Source organism: Panthera tigris, chromosome C1 (assembly GCF_018350195.1).
Source record: "Panthera tigris isolate Pti1 chromosome C1, P.tigris_Pti1_mat1.1, whole genome shotgun sequence".
Lineage (NCBI taxonomy): Eukaryota > Metazoa > Chordata > Mammalia > Carnivora > Felidae > Panthera > Panthera tigris.
The window spans coordinates 92,986,107-93,002,161 of record NC_056667.1 but is presented as its reverse complement, the minus strand read 5'-3'; the positions used below and the strand labels follow the sequence as shown (position 1 = coordinate 93,002,161).

The 16,055-nt window shown below is 43.6% G+C and overlaps 1 protein-coding gene across 2 annotated transcripts in view; it reads right to left on the bottom strand.

Annotated features, from left to right (window-relative positions):
• Window positions 1–15,238, bottom strand: part of AHCYL1 (adenosylhomocysteinase like 1) — a 38,099-nt gene extending 22,861 nt beyond the window's left edge. The window contains exon 1 of one of the 2 annotated variants that reach the window (XM_007076408.2): window positions 15,068–15,238. In XM_007076408.2, coding sequence (XP_007076470.2) covers window positions 15,068–15,187 — 120 coding nt within the window. In that variant the 5' untranslated portion in view covers window positions 15,188–15,238. The remainder of the gene's footprint in view (window positions 1–15,067) is intronic. The other variant, XM_007076407.3, reaches the window with a different exon arrangement.
• Between the last annotated feature and the right edge of the window lie 817 nt (window positions 15,239–16,055).

The following is a 16,055-nucleotide window of genomic DNA, read 5'->3' as shown; positions in this document are numbered from 1 at the left end:
TGTTTGTCATAAAAAGTCATTAGACTTAATTCACAGTCCTCTCTAAAGCCTATCTTGACTTTAAATAAAACTCACAAGAACTTAAACTGGCAAACCTCACTGCAAGGTACGCTGGGATGTTAAGATGAAAATTTGCCAACTGCTTACAAATAGGCAAATGTGTATTCTTCAAATTAATTTCTATCAGAGAAAAGTTAACAGTGAAAGCAAGCAATCGATCATTGGACAGGTGTAGAAGATGGAGTTTCTGACATTTTGGAAGGTGGCCACACAGACTGAATAAATGCCATCTGTATAATTTCTTAGCCTGCCAAGAAGAAACAAGATTGGAGACGTATAAAAACAATCCTTCCTTCCTTCCTTCAATTTGGAAGTTTAGCTTAAATGAAGTTGAAAGCCAATTACATCTTAGAAATTCAAACCCTCTACACATATTTGCTTGAGTGAATGGGAAGGCTATATCCACTGAGGGGTGAAAGACATGAAAATCTTTGCCAAATAGTTTATGGCAAAAGAGCTACAAGCAGCTCCAAAAAAGTGACAGCTGAGTTGACCTGGGTGTGCTTTCTAAACCCTAGGTTAATACCCAACAAAGGTTAATGAGACAGAAACCATATCAGTTGTTTTTTGTTACCATCTACTGCTTCCCATAAAGTATAGGCTCAAGGGAGGAAAACGCCATCAAAACTCAACACCAAATAAAATAATAATCAGACTTTAAAGACCGAATATTGAATAGTTAACTATGTAGTAACAGGTATTGTTTCCAAGTGTGGGTGGGTCAATGGGATCCTTCAGAATCTGCTCTGTAGACAGATGGAATAGTTTCGATTTCAAAAAACAAGGTTAAAATCACTTTAAAGATCAGCTGTAGGCGGCTTTAGTTTCCACAGCTCTTAAAAACACAAAATAGCAAACATCTAGGAGATTAGAAACATAATTCAAGGACAAGAATCTGACAGTCACATCAAATACAATCACACTGTATTTTCCATTCTAGAAAGGTAATATTTGCCATCCCTTCCTGACTTTCTAATTTGAGATGTATATATTCAATTTTAGATAAAAGTCTCAGCATGAAATCATGACCTTAAATAGTCTGTAAGAAAAAAGGTAGTTGATGGGGCACCTGGGTGTCTCAGTTGGCTAAGTGTCTGACTCTTGGTTTTGGCTCAGGTCATGATCTCACAACTTGTGGGTTGGAGCCCCACGGTAGGCTCTGTGCTGACTGCACAGAACCTGCTTGGGATTCTGTCTCCCTCTCTGCCCCACCGGAAGTCTGTCTCTCTCAAAAATAAACATTAAAAAAAAAAAAAAAGAAAGAAACAAGGTAGTTGAAAGGAATTGGTGGTTGCAACGTGCCTGGGCTATTTAACAATAAGAACCACCTATTGCTCCAGGATGAATACAGTGCAATTCCCTAAACTCTCTAGCTCCCCAACCAGAACACAGAAGTGAGTTTTCCTGACCTGTGACTTTCTGAACAGCCATTTTCTAATGAGGAAAAGTGGACAGATGCACAAGGATAAAGATCTCTTCCTTTAGGCTGTACTGCAAACCAAAAGTCAAAATCAAATTTGGTATAGGAAGAGTTATTCTTCAAATGTGATCAATAAGCAATACTGCGAGAACATCACTGATCTAAATATTTTTCAAACCATTCTTGTTTAAATTCTGGCATATAAAGAACAAGTAAAACCACTGCAAGCATTACATCAGGACTTTTACCTAAAGCTGATTATAGATTTGAAATCCACACTTACTGGTATCATAAAAACCAAGGTCCTGAATGCCTAAATTTCTATGACATTCTAGTTTAAGCACTCTGCTTCAACATCAGTGGCCCACAGATATGATTTCTTTACAGAAGATTTGTATTTTCAAAACATGTTGGAATCTTTCGAGTGAGAGATCTACTCTTCACAGATGAAAAAACAGAACAGGGGTTGGGGTTAAGTGACTTGCTGAAGGCAAATGTGTTAACAAACTGAGATTTAGAAAAAGCAAAAAAAAAAAAAAAAAAAAAAAATCCCTACAAGCCTAGTACCATTATATTATCCTTCTTCCAGAATAGGCTGGGGGAAACAGCAGCTCTCCCCTTTATTTTCAAGAGGTCAGTTAAAGGATAGTCCACTATTGCACTGAAGCTTTCTGAGCTTCCATATGAAGACTTGTGAGCTCTAGGGAAGGAAGAGAATTCTCTCCATTCCAAAATCTACATTGACTTTGGGAAAAGTGAAATGATGCAGAGAAATGTAGTATTTTAAAGCTGCCAATGAATTGCTTTAAGAGGTGCTGCTCCTTGGACGTGGAATGGGTGAGGAGAGAGTAAGAGCCCAAACGTGGAGGCAAAAAGCTCCGGTCTAGCATACACTTCCACCATCTTCTGAGGATGGAATGGGGAGGAGGAGAACGTACGGGCAATCTAATCCAGATCACTAGGATGAAAGAAATGACCCCAGAACTTCCTACTGTAGGCATCAAAAGCAACTTAGAAATTCCACCTGTTATTTATTTATTCAACAGGTTTTCAATCTGGTATGATTAAAACTGATCAATGATTTGGTTTTTTTCATCATCTGGGAAACATTATTATTATTGTTATTATTATTATTATTATTTTTAACATTTATTTATTTTTGAGAGACAGAGAGAGAGCATGAGCCGGGGAGGGGCAGAGAGAGAGAGGGAGACACAGAATCTGAAGCAGGTTCCAGGCTCTGAACTGTTAGCACAGAGCCTGACATGGGGCTCCAACCCACGAACCGTGAAATCATGATCTGAGCCGAAGTCTGATGCTTAACCAACTGAGCCACCCAGGTGCCCTGAAACCTGCTATTTTCATTTAAAATGACCATATTTTAAAACATACAACAGAGAATATATTTTAAATGTGCTTTTTAAGGTAACTTATTTATGTTGTATACAATGGTAATGGGGGAACTTTTCTTTCACACAACAGTACAATCTATATAACTAACTGTATAGCTTTGTATGGTGAATAGAACCTTAAAACAGACCTAAACAGTCCCAGGAAGTGAGGCCTGAAATTCCTTTGATCACTCAAAGGGCTTCTTTAAAAATAGAAAGTAAACATAATTGGTGGTATAATTATATTCCCCCTAGATTAGGGAGTTTTGGGTTTAATGCATCACTGAGCAAACAATGAGATGTCCTTATATTAATAGCAGGTTAGAAACTTTAATAGCAGAACAGTTTTTCCATATGCTGGACAACTGGAGCAGTTACAACTGGAATCATCTAGAGCCTCCAGGCTCCTTTGGGGAGGACTATGGGCTCTGAGTGTATAGAAGTTTGGCCTGGTTGGCTCATTTGGTTAAGCATCCAACTCTTGATTTCACCTCAGATCATGATCTCACATTCCTGAGACTGATCCCTATGTTGGGCTCTGCACTGAGTGTGGAGCCTGCTTAAAATTCTCTCTCCCTCTGTCCCTCTCCTCAGCTCACATTCTCTCAAAAAAAAAAAAAAAAAAAAAAAAAAAGGTTTGGCCTGGAAGACCTTGAATACAGCACAATTTCAGCATCCCTCAGTGTGGGTCTGGAAAGTTCCCCTTAGACGTCAGGCAGAGTGACAAGAATTCCCCGTAAAGACCACCCTTAAGAGGTCTTGATCTGTAGTTACACTAAAGGTCAGATTTTAGGGAGGTAAAGGCAGAATTGGCACAGGACTCAGTGTGTTCATTGTGCTCCATTCTCTATTATCTGGCTGGGTTATTTCTACGTAATTCTTTCTCCCAGTGTCCCAAACAAAATTTCACTCATGTTTCTGCGGTACATGTTGTACTATACATTATACTAACCCTGAAGCACAGTTTAGCCATTCGCTCAAGTCAAACACCAACTTTTCCAAGGATAGAGACATATTAATATTGGTATACATGAAGCAAAGCCTTATCTGCCCTCTCCTTTTATCTTGAGTTCTGTTTGATAATAAAACAATAGTGACAGACCCTTTAGAACTAAAATGTAATTTTTTTTTTTTTTTCTTTCTTGGTCTGGGTCTCAAATCCACTCTCTTTGGTTTCAGGCTATCTGGCTTACCAGCTCAGTCAATTGTCTTTCTGAGTTCTGCCCTCTTTTTTTTTCCTATCCTCTTTCTCCAGTCTTTACTCCTTGGGTATTTCCTCAGCCCCTCATTTATCAACTCCTTCTGTGATGTTGTGTTTTTGAAGCCAGGATTTCACTATAATGCCCTCTCATGATCTTTATAATTTTACTGTCACTCTTAGTCTAGGAATTGATAGTATAAATCATGTTAAGGAAATTCTCATATTCTGACCTGATTTTTAACCTATTGAGTCCAACAAGCTCAGCCAACCAGAAACTAGGGGTGGGAATGGGAACAGAGAGTCAAAATCATTCTTAACATTCAAAGAGAGCACAGACTAAGAAATGTGACTGGTGTAGTGGAGGCCTAGCAATTCTTATTCTTTTTTTGAGATGCTCTCAAGTTCTTTGCAAAGGACCTTGGCTGTACAGATGAAGAAACTACAACCCAATGTGGCTAGGAGATAATAGTCCCAAATACACAACTCATGGCCTGGCTTTACCCCAATCACCACATTCTCAATTCTGGACAAGCATTCTAGGTTTTTAGCTTGGGTTCGCGGACGGGCCTCAGGCTGCCAACTCCCCTTATATGCAAATTGGTGTGTGTGTGTGTCTGTGTTTCGGGAACATGAACACAACTCTGATAGGGCTCCAAACTCCAAATGATTAAGAACCACTGTATAAGACTTATATGACCCAAATAATAACCTCACAAGAATGTAAACTCCACAGGATATGGATCTTTGTCTTGTTCACTGATTAATCCTAAGTGCCCAGTACAGGTCCCGGTAGACAGTAGTAGGTGCTTAACCCTGAGCTAATAGAGCTACATGATTTCTGGTCATAGCTTACTCTGAATACTTTGGAAAAGAAGAGTAACCATAGGCTATTTTCAGGACCTCTCACATGGGGCACAAGATTTTTTCTCATGGCCAAAGTCGTCCGAGATAGATGGTAGCTACATTACCATTCCAATATCAGATATCATAACAATTTTGGCCAGCCTTGTTAGATAACCTAAGTGGTTCTAAATATGGGATCTTTCAGGCTTCAGCGGTTTCGAAAAGCACATACTATCCTATTCTCCACTTGCCCCTTACCATCAACCCTTCCCCATTCTGATTAAGTAGGTCTAGGTTAGGGCCCTGAAATGAATGTTTTAAAAAAGTTCCCTAGGTGACTGATTCCTTCCATTCTTTCTATTCCATGAGAAGTACTCATCCGAGACAATCTAAGCAGGATCTGAAAAAGCAAACACAAGCACACGGAGTTTACCAGGCTCTTGATAAAGCAACTGAAGGCACACAGGGAACAAATGGGTTAGACACATCGTGTTCAGAGAGAAAACAAATAAGGCAAAGAAAGTAGAAAATCTGCCTTTGTAATACCAACTCCATCTGTCAGGTACAGCCAATCCATCAAATGGATCCACAGGGTTTAGGAGAACATGACAAAGAGCTCATCTCAGGAAAAGAGACTATATTTTTACAATGGCTTGGTCCAAAATCAGTAAAAATTGGCAAGGTGCTCTCATTCCAAACATGCCCAGCGTTCAGCTAATCCTCTCCCTGTGGAGTCAGAAAAGAATGTGCAGAATTCTGAACCCTCTATTTCTTAAATAGGAGGGGTTCCTTCTTCTGAATGCAAGGGTTGAAACTAATCCCATCAACTCTCCACTCCGAATTACAAACTGGGTAGAGGAATGAGATGCCTCCCTACACGGGTGCTCTCCTTCTAACCTTTATGATCTGTAAATATCCTATACCCCATCTCACAGAAGCCATGCCTTTGCTGACCTCAATTCATTCTCAACTGGCAAATAAGAACAGAAACCACCCCCAGAGTAATGTTTCCCTCTGGGAAATCCTGGGGAAGGGTGCAGTAGGGTCAGTGCCTCCAGCATGCATTTTCCCTGGACTTACAATACAGCTTATTACATTTAGAACATCATGTTCTCAACCAGCTTGGTCTCTTTTCTGTTACAAACCTGAAGTAAACAGATTCTACAGCAGCTACAAGTCTGTTACCAAGGCCACTGTATTGATCAGTGTAATTAACATTCACAATTCATCTAGTCCAGCATGACAAGCCAGCTGGGCTACTCTCCGTAAGAACTGAACATTGGGAATCTTCCTGTCTTGCTTGTTAAGGAGTCTGGTGCTCCCGAAGCTGGGCACTAAAAACTTAAGTACTGAATTAGAAGCAGGATACTACCTGGCTACCCACAGGAAACTGAATTAGTTACCAGAATAACTGAACACATCTGCCATCTCTACAAAGCACCTACTTCTACTTCCAAAACTACAACATTCTGAAGGTCTCCCTTTCCCCTGAATTCTGCTTACATCACATACTTAGGGAAACAAAACACAAAATCCTCAATGCCAACTAGGGCCTGATTCCTGGTTAGGACAAGCATTGGCCCAGTTCCCAGAAGCCTGTAACTCTAAAGGAGGTGAATTTCAAAGACAAGGGCATATATAGTTTTTGAACATGGAGCTTAGCTTTTGGTTCAGAAGGGGCAGCTAGGGTTGCAGAATGAGAAGAATCAGAAGTTTGCCCATCATTGCTGGGCAGCACTGTTGTTTATTACTTTCAGGACTCCAACACCAATTCCAAAATGAAACTGTTCGACTCACTGCTGGCCCTCAAATCTCAAACACCCTAAAGGTGAGCCTCTGTTCCTTAAATCAAGAGCATGTGTAAACCAGAACACCACTTTCAACTTAGGGTAGTGTCCCTATTGCTAAGGGTTTAAAACCGGGTGGGACATCAAATTGCCTTCCCATTACAAGGAAGAATATCCCTAGGCTTCTAACCTACTGCCTTGTGATTCTCAAGCAACTGGGCTAAGAAGCTAGAGGCCTTGTATCTCAACAGTCTCCTCCCTTAGTTCCTGATTCTAGCATTATAAAGGGATCTACTAAGCTGTTGGAAATTCTTACCAATGCCTCACCTGCAGTTCTCTGTATTCCCATTATCACCCATGTGAGAGGGATCTAAGTTAGAAAAACAACCCTTGCCAACTGAAGGGGATGGTGAGCCAAAGCCACGAAGTGAGTCCAACTCACTTTCTCCTAGAGAAATCATCTCACAATATTTTACTCACTAAACAATTGGCAGTACTTATATGCTAAGCACATGGTCCCTGCCCTCAATGTCTGGTCTAGAGAAATCAAATGAAAAGTATGATTCAGATATCAAGTCAGTTCTGAAAATAGTTTTGAGAAGTACTACACTGAAGTCAAACCTGTTTTTGAGACATACAGGGGAGCCAGTTATTTTATTTAGTTTTGATAGTGCAGCATGTGAGCTCCCTACTCTGAACACTTCAGCTCTGAAGCTTTACAGGCACTCACAGCTCATATGAAGGGCAGTGGGTATGAGGTAGTACAAGAATCCCCAAAAGTTGCTGACATGCTGGTTTCAGTACGCCTAAGTTCTTGAGTTGAACCCTCAAGGCATTGATAATGAGGCTCTTGGGAAGCCAAGGAGCATCCCAAAGAGGCGGATGACAAAGAACACCAACAACCTCAGTTTCGTTCCAAGGACAAACTGCAAGCTGGAAACAATCGGCAGTTTCTGGATCTGTAAAGGAAAGAGATACTATGGCTTAGAGACCTCCTCCTCTAAATCAGGGTTTTTAACCCAGGATCCATGGATGAGTTTCAGGGAGTACCACAAGCCCTCTGAAAAGTATAACAAGTTTTTGTGCCCCTGAATTTTCCTAAAGAACTATAATTTTCATAAGATTCTTAAAGGGATCTGTGACTCAAAAGATTAAGAACCATTGTTCTAGAGTCTCTAATCCAGTGAATATCTCAGGAGCATCCCTCAAACAGGCAAAATAGAAACCTATTTCAGTTCTCTACCTTCTACAGACTTGTCTACTTACTGACCTCTCTTCTAAAATTAGAAACAGAGATGAGAGTGTGTACTTTAAAAATTCAAGGCAAAGAGCTCTTTTCTACATCTCCAAAATAAAGCTAACCATCATGAGAGCCCAAATGAATATTCCTTAAGACCTATGAGGAAGAGGACAGGGTGGAGGTGGTCCAAAAGGGCCGAGCAGAACCACTGTCCACTACTTACTTTCCTGATAAGTCCCTTTTTTTTAAATTTCAGGATCCTATGATAATGAAAACAAGTCACAGCCCAAAAGCCTGGACTCGAGGTCAAGCCAGTCCTGGGAGAAGGGAATAAAGTAATTCCCCTTATGATCATGGAAACCTGTGTCCCAAAAGTTCCTCTTAATTGATAAGTACTGTAAGAGCTGAAAACACTTATTAAAAACAGAACTTCCAAAATCCTGACATTACTCAAAACACGGTAATATGGACAGCTTCATTCAGGAGGCCAAAATGAAACATGGTTACAGTCCTCTCCTCCAGGCCTTTCGCCCCTTCACTCTGTCACTCACCAATCCACCATCTGGCTCACAGAGCCGCGCCCCAGTGCGGATCAGCACATTAGCATTCTCCTTGGCACCCTGAGCACATAGCATGTTCAGGGGGATTCCACGGATGGCACTGTGCACACACTCTTCAGGAAAGAAGAGAAAAATATATAAACAGGGCTCGCAGTTCTTCAGATTGTAAAGACCTAGGCCTGAGGCAGGGCCAAGACCAACGCATGCAGCAGTGAGCAGTCCCAAGCCCTCCCGTTTAAGCCTCACTCTAGCATACAACTTCGCACAGGGTGTCCATTTTAGAAGTGAACTGGTTTGGGCTGGTAAAGAACATTTTAAGCCCATTAAGCCCTACAGGCTAAGTACAGAGGCATGTCAGCTGAGGCACTGGGACTTCTGTGGCAAGAAAGCAGGAGCATGCAGGGCCAGTCCTAGATTTGTGTTTCTTCAAAGTCTTTTCCTCATCTCCACTACGGTATTCCATATACTACCTTTTACCCGTAGCTCATTATATTTTTTCTCTTTGTGGCCAGTTTGGGTAGTAAATGATTAAGCCCCATTGTATATTGCTAAGTAGTACCAGCCATTATACACGTTGTGAGATTAAGGCACCGGACTGAAGCCTTTAGAAAAACTGAACAGAGATAGGAAAAAAATGAAACCAGTCTGAGTGTCAACAAAGGCATGAGGGTTCCACCCTAGTTCTGTAATTGCCTTGGAGCAAAGGCCACACACTTCTGCTGGAGAAAATCAGTTAAATGTAATTAGGAGCAGGCTGTTTAGGGCAAAGAGAAACAGTACCTGGGGGAAGGAGGTGGAATACACTGGGGAGTGATCTGAAGGTGACCACATAAAAAGATAGTCATACCTCAAAAGAGTCTTTGGAATTGTTTCCTGTAATTCAAGGATTCTAGTTTGGGAAGACTCCCAGATAATTACAGTTTGAGGATATAAACTCGTGGACTCAGCTGGCCCACTGCCTGATAGGTGCCCACCTTCCACAGGTACATCGTGTGATGTGGGGGGGTGGGCAAGGGAGGGGTGGTGGGCAGGCAGAGCACATCCATCCCATTTCCAGTACGAACTCGAAGTTCTCCGGTTGTCTACGTCCTTCTTGGAAATCAAATATTTTAGTGTTCAGCAGGTTTAAGCTCTACATTTTTCTCAGGGAAAATTTCTTTCCTGGTGAGAAGCCATTCCAATAGAAACATCTTCGTTTTGGCTCTTTAAGACTATTTCAAAATTCCATATAAACCAGGGTACTTTTCAGAGTTTATGGAGGTAGTCACTGAACAGCATGTTGGGATAATACATAAACTGGAACTGCAAGAAGCAAACCAGATATATGGTCACTCTAGTTATAAAGGAACAAAAACACTAAGTAAATTTAATAAATTCACTAAATGCTAATCCCCTCAACAATCCTGTAGTACTATCATTACTTCTCATTTTATGGACAAGAAAACGGAGGCTCAGATGGGTTAAGTCACTTGTCCAAAAATCACAGTTATCAGATGAGAGGAACTGAAGGTAAACCTGACTCCAAAAATCAAGTGCCTAACGTACACGGTACTACTCAGTTAGCCAAGCAACAGCGGGGATAGCTAGTGAAATACCTGAACGGGTCAAAGGGAAATACAGAATCGGAAGAGAAAAGGTGAACACACCTCAAAGTGAAGTTTAAACTGCTTATCATATGCAAGATACTGACACTATTGACAAGGGTCGGAAGGAAAATTTGTGGTAAGAATCAGTCTTTAACGTTGGGTTCTTAGATTTCAGGTTGGAAAAAACTCTGGCCTATGCAAATGTATTGTTCTTCATACCCGATGAGGATGCTTCTGACCTACCACAACATGACGTGTTCTGAATTCTTCTATGCAGTATAATGAGGGCAGCCTTTCTTTATAAAATTTTAATATTCAAATTCCCAAACTTGAGAAACTGGTAAGTATACATGATTCTCCTTTACTGGCCAGTTCCTTTAATTAACAGTCCCAAGACAGCATTAAAGTACTTGTTTACAGATCATAATTACTTGAGGTGGAAGAATAAATTTATCAAGAGTCATAGGCAACTAGAAATCTACATGATTCTATATCAAAATATCCTTTATGAATAACCTTACAAGAATACATTGGGTAACATACACTGGATCCAAATATCCTCCTGATAAGACACACAATTGTAATCTTGCCAGCAAGGGATCTAGACAATGAACAAATTTCTCTCTGTTACAACATAAAAGTGCAAAAGAACTAGAACAAAGTAATATGGCAACTAGTGTCTAATTAAACAAATAAGAAAAAGAGAGATAATCAGTAATTGTGGAGAAATCCAAACTAGATCTTCTTATATACATCCCTGACTCCTGTTTGAAGACTGCCACTAAAACAGCTGTTCTAAAGAGAACTGAGAGATACTTAAAAAAAAATTTTTTTTTAATGTTTATTTATTTTTGAGAGAAAGAGAGAGAGACACACAGAGTGTGAGCAGGGGAAGGGCAGAGAGAGAGGGAGACACAGCATCCAAAGCAGACTCCAGGCTCCGAGCTGTCAGCGCAGAGCCCGATGCAGGGCTCCGACCCGCAAACTGTGAGATCATGACCAGAGCCAAAGTCAGACGCTTAACGGACTGAGCCACCCAGTCCGAGAACTGAGAGATGCTAACGACGTAGAAAAGATAAGAAACATCCACCTATCAAACCTCAGTGAATCTAAGAAGTATCGGTGCAAATTCTATAAAACTGCGCCAAGAATTAGTCATAACATAATCCTTCCTGATGAGAAGAGGGGCATCCTGCTGCATTCCACCCAACACATGAACAGCTAAGCAATACTCACTAAAGCTCTACTCGGTGTGCTTTCCTAAGTCTTAGCCCACCCTTTTGATGAACCGGTGCTATACATGCCTTACTCAAATAAAGAATATCCTACAAGCAAAAGTAGCTGTTTTGTCTCTCTTTTCTTCTGCTGTGCTGGTGGTAAAAGTCTGTCTGCATAGATCTTAGGTACAACACCTAAGTACCACTCTGGAGAGACCCCCGCTCCCGCACCCCCCACCCCCCACAGTAATAAATGTTCAGAAGTGCAGAGAACAGCAAATGCTCTGATAAGGCCTTCCAGAGAAACTTATCTATCTTACAAAGTTTCATCAACAAGCTGGAGATCTGAGTTTACTCTAAGAAAAAAAAAAAAAAAGTCAACTTGACACAATGTTAATTTCCAAAGGTCCAAGGACAGCCATCACCCCTGCAACACAAAATAGCAGAAAGAGGGAAAAATACCCAGTGACTATGGGGAACTAGCTGACTTACCTGGGTCGACTGATAACCACCAACATTAAAGAAGAATCCTCTTTAGCTGTGGTACAATGTACACTACCCTTACAACTCAGGGACCCCTTTTATCACCCAAATATTCCTGGCAGTACAATCTGAAATCAACAGTAACAGTTGTGAACAAGCCTTACTATCGCTGTTAATACCATCTCATGAAAGTTTCCTTTAGAACTTTATGTGTCAGCAAAAGCTGTCTTCCCAAGAAAACGGTATGTATTATTTCCCATGTCTGCTAGCGTGATTCCCTCTATCCTCTGGCTCCTAGGAAGCTTGGAGTTGCATGTGATGATCAGGTTCATCAACGGTCTTAGCCCTCAGGGTTAAAGGTATTTTTTTTTTTCCTTTCTATAGTTTTGACTTTCTATCTAAATTGTGTATGTCTTGCGTTATAAGTCATCTCAAATGCTCACTAAAAACAGGCAGCGTAAGAATACTAATAGACTTCCTTAAAACCACTTTTGCTATCTTAGCTCCTAACATGCACCTATCTCCACCTGTTCCAAATAAAAAGCACTTATTGGTAGATGAGGAAACTGAGGCACAGAAGCTCACTTACTTAAGGTGGTAGCCACTTAGTTGACTTTTTGACACCCAGATCAAGCCTTGAATCAAACCAACAAGTCCTATTAACTTCACAGTACTGTGCTAGACCCTAGGGCACACAAAACTAAGTTACGATTACAGTTGAAGAATTTCAATTTATCTATGCTTTGAACTGACGGACAATTTGTCCCCAAAGTGAACAAACTTTCACCAGTTACACTGGAATCTGATCCGAGGACCATCAAGGTCACCCTAATGTAACCTGTAGCCTGACTAGCACCTCACTTCCTAAGGGGCCTCAGGGCTTGGAATGACCTAAGGATTACTTGGTCTAGAGCCACGCTGGAGTCCTCACAGGCTAAGGACGGCACCTTTTGAAGAGGCCTTTTTCTGGTACCATTCAGTACACGGCTGAGCTACATTTTTCCCCCTCTCTTCTCATGCTTTCTCACATTATCAATACATGGCAGAGGTACAAAAGTGACTTAAGTCATAACGTCCAATTCAGTAGTTGTGAAAAAACAGATCACCTGGGACTTGCTGTGTGACCTTGACTAGTCCTCAACCAACTCATTAACTAAATAAATGCCTTCTATTATCACTAGGGAAAGGGTAATTAGTCATCATAAATCACTTTAATACAAAGTGCTGTGTAAATGCTAAACAATAAAGCTCAGAAAGAGCAAGATTAATAAGAAACATGGGGTACATTTACTAGCAAATGGAAACTTCTAACAGGGTCTTCCCACATTCCTGGCAGAGACTGCTTCTTTCAGCTAACGGAATATGAGTCTTTAAAATCATTAGCATTTGTCCTGACTATAATATACATTTAACAGTATTTCTCCTGGGAAGCAAAGAGGAAAAGGGATATTTATTCCTGGTAGGCGGTCACACAGACATCTCAATTACTAGTTGGCAGGTGGGCAATTAATACTTGAGTACCTACTATGTGCTAGGTACAGAGCTGGGTACAGTAGGTACAATGGTGAACAAGAGTCCCTCCCTGCCTTTATGGAGTTTACAACCCACAAAACAAACTTTGCCTTATTAATAGTGGCACTCGCAAGGATACCGGCTTACTAAAATTAAGGCAAGAAAGAATAAAAACGCTTAATCTCTGAAGCAATTAGACCAAAGAGGATAGGCTAATGGGGAGAGGAAGAGTTCAGGGAATTAGGGTACGAGGGCTTTCCCCTAACCCATCATAGCTACTACCCTCAAGCATTCTTAGAAAAGCTGTGACTGTCTCCTCAAATAGTGCAGATTAGAGTTACTGCCCCAACAAAGCGGTCAGCTGAAGTGACAGCACGAAAAGTAACGTTAATCAGACTTCACAGAATCAAAGGATCTTCTACCACCTTTTTAAGGCATCTATTGGTAAGTTTCTGAATTTTACGGGAAAACAGACCCACGGCACACAACGGTGAACCGTCTTTTCAATCCTGCATTTGCCTCCTGGAGTGGTAGATTGATCTCCTTTAAAAACAAAGTCATCTTGCCCACTATGACAGCTTGACTAATTCAGGTGTAGGAGCCTCAAGGACTCTTATCTAGTCCTGCAAACCTTGCTGTATTCAGCTTACACAAGCACTGCACCCCGTCAAACGCTGCAGGCCCGGACAGCCTTGAAATACCGTCTTTAAAGGAGGGCAATATGTATCCAGCTTCTCACTGGTTTCAAGAAAGGTCACCTCTCTGCAAAGGTTCTCCGGTCTGTTAACTGGGTGCCAGGTATGTGGAAAGTCAAGGTGTGGGTGGCAGCAAACTCTCACAAGGCACTCGGGATCCCAATTCCACCGTTCGGAGAGCTAGTGAGACTAAAATCTCCAAAGCCTGCTATTTAATCTTTCAGGACAAGAGAATTAGAAGGGTGTCCTCTGAGCTCAACCCCGCAGCACAATAGACTAAACTTGTTCTGCCTTAGTTGAGTGCAGTACAGAATGAGCAATCCTTCCTTACCACCCACCCCTCCAACCCACCCAAGCTCCCTTCCCAAGGGATGCCTAAGTGATCTATTCACATGACTACCATCAACCTGTATCCATGGCAGTGTCTGCTGTCACCAACCCCCAAACGTTAGTATCTTACATACGTCCAAGCAACCGGATGACCACAGAAGGTGAAAACCACAGTGTCCTTTCCAATCTCACACTGCCCTCGCTGCTTTCACCTGCATAAACGAGCTAGCCCCACGTATTTCTTCCTCTTGCCTCCGAGCTAGCACGCAGTTGTCGGATAAACCAGCCGCTGCTCCCAAAGATTTGCCCAAAGCGGCTCTGCCAGATTTATCCACTCACCTGAGGGGAGAGGTTCTGTTCAGCCCCAGCCCCTGGGGCTGGTCACAGGGGTCGTGAGTTGGCTCACCCCAATCCCGGCCCCCACTCCCGTCTTCGAAGGGCCCTGCCTGCATCCCGGAAAAGTCAGCCTCAAATTTAAGGCCCGGCCCTGGCGGATTTCAGAAAGATCCCGGAGGACTAGGGCCGAGGGACAAAGGAAAGTGAGGTCAGGGGCGGCCTTTCCAGCTCGGGATAGGCCTGGGGCCACTCACTCGCCACCCTTCACACCGCCTCAGTCGTCCCGGACCTCCTCAAACCTGGCCCCTAAAGTCCCAAACTCGCTGGATCCCGGGCCCCGGGCAAGCTCGCGCCCCTTCCGCGAGGCCCCAGCCCAGGCCCCCACCGCCACCCAGAGCCCCCGCACCTTCTTGGGCGCCTTGGTGACGGTGGCCATGAAGGAGTACTTCTCAGCGTCCTCAATCTCCTTGGCCTGCTTCAGCTCCTCCCCGACCCCGGGCAGCGGCATCGCGTCAGGCATCGACATCCCCCGGCCGGCCCGGCCCGCGGCCGACCCGCCGCCCCCGCCTCTTTCCCTCACGGGCGCCCGCCCGCCCGCCCGCGCGGCGCCCTCCGACACGCGTTCGCCCACCCTCCCGCCCGGGCCGCGCGGAGCTGCGTCCGGTGCTAAAGTGCTGTGGCCAGCGCCTCGTCCGCTCGGCAGTCTATACCAGCCGGACAGCGACGGCAGCGACAGGAGCACCAGGAGCAGCAGCGCCGAGCTCCGACCGGCCCGCGCCGCCACCTCCGCCGCACGCAAACACGCACGCAAAGTAAGGGTAGAGGGTGGTGACGCCACGTCAAGTACTGGCAGCTCCGAGTTGGGGAGAGAAGAGGCGGGGAAAAAACGGCGTCCTGTCATGACGTCACCACGCTGGACCCGGCCGCAGAAGCCACGCCTTCTTCTTCCTGCCTCGCCGAAGTTCCCAGAGGGAGTCAGACCCTTCCCGCCGCCAGGTGGCGACATCAGCCCTGTAAGACGCGCGTGGTTTCCGCAAGAATGCCTCGGACCTGGGAGGGAGTCTCTGAGCTGTGGGGTTCCCCCCAAGGCCTCACTCAGGAAGGTGTAAGGGGGATGTTTGGAAGCAAAGCCCAGAGCGCCACACGACACGTCCTACAGTCAGTACTGGGAAGTAGGCGGGGCCCGAGACAGCCCACCCACGGCCCCAGGCCCTTTGGACCAGCAGCCCCTTCCCCTTCTGCTCACCGCCCTCCCCCCCCCGCACAGACTCAGAGAGCAGTGTGGTTTCCGCACAACCTTTTATGACCTCCTCCACCACCGTCTCCGCTGGGTCTTGCCTGTTTACAAGACCTTCAGGTCGCAGAGCTGATGTTATCTTGCCCCTGGGATAGGG